Raw genomic sequence first — 8,935 nt, 5'->3', positions numbered from 1 at the left:
ATTGAGGGTACCATGAACTGCTAGGAAAACAAACAGATTCATCCTGGAAAGGGTTAAACTGGGCTGCTCCTTAGAGGCAAGGATTCTGAGGCTCTGTCTAACATACTTCGGACATGTTGTAAGGAGAGACTGTTCCTTGGAGAAGGACATCATGGTTGGGAGGGTGGAGGGACAGCGCAGGAGGGGAAGGCCCTCTATGAGGTGGATTCATTCAGTGACTGTGGTAATAGGGATGGGTGTTTCAGAAACACTGCGATAGGCACAGGACAGAGCAGAGTTTAGGACTGTTGTACATAGGGTCGCTATGAGTCACAAGTGACTCACGGCACATAACAACAACAACAACAACAAACTTGACTGCAGGTGTACTGTGTGTCCTGAGGGCTGGAACTTAGCTCCTGGATAGGATTCCCGTAAGCAACAGGGCCCAGGGAAAGGGCGTGGGTCATTTCTGCTGCCACCTCTGGAAAATGCCTGCTTTAGACAGGTTTAGGAATATGCTCCAAGTAAAAGAAATTTAGAAATTGCACTCTAAATAAAACTGACTTAATAAACTATATCTGCATTATAATCAGGGAAAGGATTCTGCTTCTTTCATCTATTTTTTAAAAGTCTTTTAACCTCTTGCATCTTAGATCCCTTGGTCAGCATCACTAGTCAATTATAAGCCTGGAAAGAATCCAAGAGATCAAAGGTATATCCGATGAGGGCTGCAAAGTTAGAGGACTAGCTTATTCTGCTCCTGGGAACTCTCAGGAAGTTACTGCAACTTCTATGTGCTTCAGTTTTCTTAACTGTAATATGACACTGGAAAAAAGAAAAATCACATCTGAAGTCTCTTCCATGCTACCAAGCTGAGCCTACATAGGAGTCCCTGAGTGGTACAAATGGTTAAGCACTGGGCTAAGAACCAAGAGTTGGCAGTTTGATGGTATCAATAGGTGCCTTTGCAAGAAGCCCTGGTGACCTGCTTCCAAAAGTCATAGTCACAAAAATTCTATGGAAAAGTTTGACTCTGCTAAGCTTTGGGGCACCATGAGTTGGAATCAATGTAACAGCAAGTAGCTTGATTTGTTTTCGCCCTACTGAGATCATCTAAGGAATGCAGGTGGCCTAACGGGTAAGGAGTTGTGCTGTCAATCCAAAGATAGGTGGTTGGAATCCACCAGCTGCTTCTTAGGAGAAAGAGGGTCAGTGTGGTTTACAACCTCTGAAAAGCTGCTGTGGGGTCAGCTATGCGTCAGCTCTGAATTGATGGCACATAGCAACAACATAACCACCGCTGTCTGTTGGTCTGTTCTACTGTGCTGGCATGTATGTTGCTGTGAAGTTGAAAGCTACGCCCTTAGTATTTTAAATACCAGCAGGGTCACCAATGGGGGACAGGCTTCAGTGGCACTTTAGGCTAAGGTGGAAGAGCAAGGCAGGTCTTTCCACTTACTTCTGAAATAAGGGGCCTTGAAAAACCAAGCAGCACTTGGAACTGACCCCTAGAGCTAAAAAATGACGTCCTGAGGTTGGAAGGCTTTCAGAATACGAAACGGGAAGAGCTGTCTCCTCAAAGTCGAGTCTACCTAAACGGCAGAGTAAAACTTTCAGCCATTGAAGGACCTCCATCTGCTGATGTGGAATGACTCAAAAGGAGGGAAAATAGCAGCAAAATCAGTTACTAACTGAAATGTGGAAGGTATGAAAAACAAAATGGGACAAAAGGAATCAGAAGGTATAGAAATTGATATTCTAGATATACTGATGGCACACAACAACAACAACTAGTGAGCTGAAATGAACTGGTATTGGTCACTCTGAATCAGAAAATGGTATGGTTTACTGTGCTCGGAATGACAAAATGAAGAGGACTGTCATGACAGTCATTAAAGAAGAACAGCTCAAGATCTATGCTGAGGTACAATGCTGTCAGAGATACGTTATTTACACACACAACAAAGAGCAAGGATGACTGCATGAAACACAATGTGAATGAAGCAAAGTGTGAAACACAATGTATACAAATTTGGTATGTAAAACAATATGAAATAAAAAAAGAAATCAAGGATCTCTACCAATTTCTGCAATCCAAATTTGATGAAACATGAAATCAAGACACATTAATAATAACTGGTGACTGGAATGTAAAAGTTGGAAACAAAGATGAACTGGTAGCCTGGAAATAGGGCCCGACAGATAGAGGCTGAAAATGGCATGAGAGAATTCTGAGTAACCCATGACTTACTCATTGCAAATAACTTTTTAAACTTTTTCCAAAATGTAAAGGGCTTCACATATGGACCTTATGTGATGGAATACACAGAAGTCTAACTGACTACATATGTGGAAGGAAGTGGTGGAGAAGGTCATTATCAGTCAGGACAAGGTTAGGTAGCCACTGTCAAATGTACGGTAAATTGTTCACATCCAAGTTTAAATTATGCTGAAGAAAATGAAAACAAGTCCACAAGAGACAAAATAGAACCCTAAGTATATCCAACTGTAAATTTACAAGTCACTTCAAGAAGAGGTATTTTTTTTGAAATTGTACAAACTTTTTTTTTAAAGTTTTTTAGATTTTAATGAGTTTATAAAGAACTTGGATTTCCATTCATTCATTGTTGTTGCACATTTTCCTCCCTGTTCCTCCTGCCCTCCAGTTCGCTTTTTTCCTTTGGGAAAGAAATTCTTTCATTGCTATACAGCCCCTTACCCCCAGGCCACTTTACTATGCAACTCTTATTCTGGACTCTTGTCATGCCAATACCTAATCATATGTTCCTTTTATACAGTTCTCTCCCTCGTCTGTTCAATGCCATGTACATTATTTATCCCTTCTTTCCTTAGTTTTCCCCAATTCCCATATCTATCCTGTTCTGTAACAGTGGTATTATGCAGTATTTGTCTTTTTGTCACTGAGATATTTCACTCAGCATAGTGACCTTCAGGGTCACCCATTTTGTATAATATTTCATGATGCCTTTGAGCTGTGGTGCTGGAGAAGAGTATTGAGAATACCATGGACTGCTGGGAAAACAAACAGATTTGTCCTGGAAAGGGTTAAACCGGGTGGCTCCTTGGAGGGAAGGATTCTGAGGCTCCGTCTAACATACTTTGGACATGTTGTGAGGAGAGACTGGTCCTTAGAGAGGGACATCATGCTTGGGAAGGTGGAGGGACAGCGCAGGAGAGGAAGGCCCTCTATGAGGTGGATTGATTCAGTGACTGGGATAATTGGGATGGGAGTGTCAGAGACAGTGCGATTGGCACAGGACAGAGCGGAGTTTAGGGCTGTTGTACATAGGGTCGCTATGAGTCGCAAGTGACTCGATGGCACATAACAACAACAACAACAACAACTTTGTTTTCCAGTGCTGCATAATATTCCACTGTGTAACTATACCACAGCTTCTCTAGCCATTCATTTGATGGGCACTTGAGCTGTATCCAACTCTTTGCATTCAGAGGGCAGACAAACACATAAAGAAATGTTCAAAATCCCTAGCTCTGAGAGAGATGCAAATCAAAACAACTAAGAGAAATCATCTTATCCCAGTAAGAATAGCAACATTTAACAGCAGCAAGCAACAAATGTTGGCAAGGTTGTGGAGAAACTGGAATCCTTATTCACTGTTGATGGAGTGTAAAATGGTACAACCACTGTGGATGGTGCTTTCTCAAAAAGTTGGAAATAGAAATATCATTTGATCTAGCAATTCCATTACTGAGAATATACCCTCAAGAAATGAGAACTTCCACCCAAGCAGATGTATGCACACACATATTTATTACTGCTTTGTTCACAATAGTAAAGAGTTGGAAACAGCTCAAGAAGAGATGTGATGAACTGAACTCATTATAATAACTGAGGATCAGACTAGTAGCAGGATGATGTCAAGGACATCACACATGAAGAAATAAGGCTATTAAAAAAGAGCTTAGAAAGAAAGAGAAGACCAATGTGCATGTTAGATGATACCCAAAATCTGCTCTAGACTGGTGAGAAATTAAAACGAAAGGAAGAGATGATGAAATAAGGCAGCTGAAGAAAAGATTTCAAAAGGCAGCTTGAGAAGACTAGACAAAGTATTACATTGAAATATTCAAAGACATGGAGTTAGAAAATGCAAAGTGAAGAACATGCTTGATGTTTGCAAGCTAAAAGAAATGAAGGGAAAAAAATTCACACCTCCTGTTGCAATACTGAAGGATGCAAAAAAGTATCAAAAGAGGACAGACTGAATGTACAGAGTTTCTGAACCAAAAAAACTGGTCAACACTGAAGCATTTCAGGCAGTAGCATATGATCAACAAGAAATGACACTGAAAAAAGAAGTCCAAGTTGCACTGAAGAAATTGGCAAAAAATAAAGACTCCAGAAACTGATGAAATCAATTTCCAGAAATCACTTGAGGTTTCAACAGACTCAGCCTCAGACATATGCCAAAAAAACTGGAAGACAACTACCTGCTCAACTGATTGAAAGAAATTCATGTTTGTGCCCAGGCTACAATCAGGTGAGCCAACCAACTAAATGTGAAAATCACCAAAAATTAAAAAAACTACACACGCAGGTAAAATCTTGCTGAAGATTATTTAAAAATGGCTGGAGCATCAACAGGGAACAGAAAAGACATGAAACAAGGGATAACACTGCTGCTGTTAGATGGATCCTGGTTGAAAGCTGTGAACACTGGAAAGAGAATGACTTTCTTTACTGACTGTGCTAAGGCATTAAACTGTGTCCCATTGCTATCAAGTTGGCACTAACTCATAGCTCATCCTCCAATGAGTTCAGAGGCTCTAAACTCTATGGGAAGAGACCACCCATCCTTCTTTGTGTGGATTAAACTGTGAGGATCATAATAAAGCAGGGATAACACTGCAAAGGATAGGAATTTCAGAATACATAATTGTATTCATGTGGAAACTGTACATGATCTAAGAAGTAGTCATTCTAACAAGGATGCATTTAACCTGAATTTTAAACTGTAAGTTTAAAATCAGGAAACATATGCATTAGGGTTTTGTTCTTTCATCAGATCAACATAATCTGTATGCTGTGCAAGTAATCACAGAAGATGCTCTATATGAAGAAGAATGCGGGATCAGTCTTAGAAGACTACTCCTCTATACCTATATATGTAGGTAAGACAACCTTGCTTACAGTAAGTGAAGACCTGAAGGGGTTACTGATGAATCAAGACTACATTCTCCATCTTCTCAGACTTGCTATTTGGCATAAGATACAAAACAGAGAGGTAAATATACCAAAATGGTAAATAGTTCTCTGAAAAGTACCAAGTGGAACAAAAAATGAGAACTGTTTGGGGGAAGGCTCTTCACATTCAAAGATTAAATCAATAAAGTCCCTACTAGCCCACTCAGATCACTGTCAGATGAAGCTCACCATTCCCCCAAGGCCTCAAGGCAGCGCATGCGGCCCAGCATCAGCTCAGGGTCATCCTTGTTTGTGTCCACTTTCTTATCATAGGCCACAAGAGCATCCTCCCACTCATGCAGCTTCTCATACCAGGTCGCCTGGATCTCCTGCCAAGTGGAAAAGAAAGAGGACCATTGTGAGGCACAGAGCAAAAGGGGGTCACAATTTTTTAATATGTGTTTTATTTCCGAAGGTGCTGGGTTGTATGTATCACCTGTCACCTGTATGTCCTGGCTGTGGCAGAAAGAATTCCAGAATATCTGGTGGTATTTGAGTAGGACGGAAATGCCTGTTTGTTGGCAAAGTGATGGAATGGTTCCGGGACAGTCTGAAAGTAGCTGTCAGCTGATGATTCTTCTCTAGACACTTGGGTCATCACACCACCAGCATGTGGGGATATGAGGACAGGGATAATCCTTTGGGAATAGCAAGATGTCCCAACAGAGAGTTTGCAGAGATGCCAAGGCTCTCATCTGTGTAGTGTTGCCTCGGGAGCACATGGCAGGGATGGCAGCTGCTTTCTGATGATGCCAGAAAGACCAAGCACCATCTGCTTATTTGTTGGAGGAAAATAACTCACTTATAAAAGTTCTGGATTCTCTGCATTTCTTAATGCATTTTTAAACTTTCAGGAAATAATTTAAAATACAATTTAGTGTTCCCACTTAAAATGCTTTGGAAAAGTCTTTTCCCTCTTTAGAGTCTCTCGTCCAGCTTTCCTTCTTCTGCTCAGCCACTGGAAGCTTTCCTAGTGTCAGGGGCCAAAGGAAGGATTCTATTACTCGGGCAGAAGTAGTGCCACGCTGAAGTTCGGAGCTGTCCTCATGAGCAAGAGGTGCCACAGGCCTGATGCTGCGAGAGACTATGGGGCTCTAAATGGTCAAGAGACGGACTGTGCTATGTGTTGCCTTGTCCGTCTTCCCCTACAGTTTGTCTTCTTCGCTTCTTCATCAGAGTTCAGTAAATGACTATTTCTCTACCAGACTAGCGTAGTGGCTCCTTAGAGGTTTCTTTATTAATATGATTCTGCAGTAGAATTTGTATGATATATTGCAGGGCCCACTTTACTTTTACCCATTACCCTACTCCCCTTTCTAAAGAGAAATGATGTCTGAAATATGTATTTTTCCATATATACTAACAGGTACTCTGCAAAACCATCTGAAAGAACCTTTTTTCTTCTGGAACTTCCATAAGGAGCTCCTTTACATTCCAGATTGCTGATTTTACCTAACTTATCCAGACTGTTTTCAGCAGAGCCGATTTCTTTTGCTGTCCCTGCATCAATTTTATTACCTGAACTGTTCCTTCCCCAATGTGTGTCCAGTGAAACTGACCAAAATTGTGAGAGCTAGCTGTATAGATAGTAAAACTACCTAAGCTGCATTTTCCAAACCTGTGATACCATCACTCTACTATGCCTAAACACAAAAGCAAATGGTAATTGAAAAGGCTGTGTAAAGAGAGTTCTGGTGGCCTAGTGGCAAGAAGCTTCACTGCACTGCAATCCTGGAGGCGTGTGGTTCAAATCCACCAGATACTCTAATGGAGATGGAGGGACAATCTCCTCTTTTATCAGTCAGACCTGATTTGATGGGACACACACAAGAAATAAATAAGAGAGAGAGAGAGAGAGAGAGAGAGAAAGGCTGTATAAAATAAAAAAAATCTAAAAAATTAAAGTCAGGTGAATATCTCATTTTTCCATTTTTCTACCAGGTAAAAGAGCAAACAGGTAGGCTGGTGCCCGACGGACGGCACGCACTCAGTATGAACAAGCAGAAAGGAGAGGGGGCGGCACAGGGAGCAGGTCAAGTAGCGGGCAGGACATTTTGAATTGCAATAGACAGCAGAAACTATAAGGCTTAAGCAATGAATCTTACAAAATTCTAATGAGATTGCAGTTACATAAATTGTGCTCAGAAAGTGCAGGCTCTGCCAAGAAAAAGCAAACTGTTGTCAAGCTTAATACGATTCAGCTACCTAAATAAGACAGAAAAACAGCCCTGGGTTTAGCAGTAATCCTGGAGTCGGTGGACACCTTTAGAACTTCGAGATGGGGGAACTTTCCTTTCAGGTTGGCATTCTGAGCCACTGGGGTATGGGTTGGCAGAGCACCTGGATGCCAGATGTTTGTGGAGTCTTTGCTTCAGTCAGTACTTACTGGGGTTTAAGCTCGACGGATATGAAAGGAAAATGAATGTCTGTCAAGGTGGAGTACATTAAGTACCCTCTCTATTTACTTCCCTCTGCAAACAAGAATCATGGCAAAGATGGATGAGGCATAGTTCTTTTTATTTTGTCTTCGCCTGGAGAGATGCTTTCTTTCAGTCTAGTTATAGATAATGCATGCTAAAGATGGCAAAAGCTTTCCTTCAAAATTTCAGTCCAATTTATTAGCCCTTGTGTAAGGCATAATCCTAGGCAATCAAACAAAAGCATGTCAAGTATTCACAATTTCCTTTAACACTCTGAGCTCTTGATTAAGGCGAACCAGAGTAAGCAACCTACATGATGAATGAAAGATTCCTCATCAAATATATGAACCCAGAACTACTTGACCTTCAAAGAATTCAATGCTAAGTTGATTAAGTCAATGTTTTATGTATGGTTAGGAAGTTACCAAAGTGCCCTTCCAAGATCACGAAGAGTAATGTAAATATTTTAATATTAGTAAGGCAAAGCAGGAGAGCAGAACCTATGTAAGCAAAAATAAAAGAGCAAGTCTGTCAACAGGACGTATAAAAATGAAAGAAAAAAACTAAGCTTGTTGGTACGCAACTAATTCTAACTCCTTATGATCCTGTAGGGCAGACCAGAAATGCCGCAAAGGGTTTCTAGGGCCATAAACCTTTTGGAAGCAGACTGGCACATTTCCCCTCCATCAGAGTGACAGAGGTTTGAACTATCACCACCTTGTTTAGGAACTGAACACTTTAACCACCGCACCACCATGGTTCCTAGTAGCGTGCATAAGTTATCATCACCTTTACTCTCCTTGGAAAATTCAATATGGTTTCTTCCCAAATAAATTTTGAGTATTATCTGTGGGCCAGACATAATGTTGGCTGCCATAGACAGCACAAAGACAACGTAGGTCAGGTTCAGAATCCCGGGCTCTGATGTCACATTGCCTAGTTTAGACCTTGGCCCTGTGATCTAGTGAGGTTCTTTACCTATTGAGCTGTAGATTCCTCAACTATAAAATGCAGGAACAACAGTACTCATGTAAAGACTAAATTAGGTCAAATACATAAAGTCCTGATCAAAGGCTAAGGACATGCAAAGAGTTGGGTAAATATTAGGGCTTAAGATGTGCTGCAATTCCAAAGGCAAACAGTTCAAATTTACCAGCTCCTCCATAGAAGGAAAGACAATCTCCTCCCATGTGATCTATTACCTCTGAAACTCTACCGAAGGGTCAGCTATGAATTGGTTCTGACTTGATGGCACACAACAACATTATTACTATTATGTCCTCACGATATTTGTGTAGTTTGACTA

General features: G+C 41.0%; 1 protein-coding gene across 1 annotated transcript in view; it reads right to left on the bottom strand.

Moving 5' to 3' along the window:
* MTOR (mechanistic target of rapamycin (serine/threonine kinase)) overlaps positions 1 to 8,935 on the bottom strand; it is a 223,792-nt gene that overhangs the window by 62,423 nt on the left and 152,434 nt on the right. Inside the window, exon 30 of the mRNA XM_006885758.1 lies at positions 5,399 to 5,538. Within this exon, the coding sequence (XP_006885820.1) occupies positions 5,399 to 5,538 (140 nt within the window). The remainder of the gene's footprint in view (positions 1 to 5,398; positions 5,539 to 8,935) is intronic.

The sequence above is a fragment of the Elephantulus edwardii genome, unplaced genomic scaffold (genome assembly GCF_000299155.1).
Source record: "Elephantulus edwardii isolate Elephantulus edwardi_28Jun2011 unplaced genomic scaffold, EleEdw1.0 scaffold00045, whole genome shotgun sequence".
NCBI classification, from domain to species: Eukaryota; Metazoa; Chordata; class Mammalia; order Macroscelidea; family Macroscelididae; genus Elephantulus; species Elephantulus edwardii.
The sequence above is the reverse complement of the archived record's forward strand: the minus strand, read 5'-3'. Positions and strand labels throughout refer to the sequence as shown.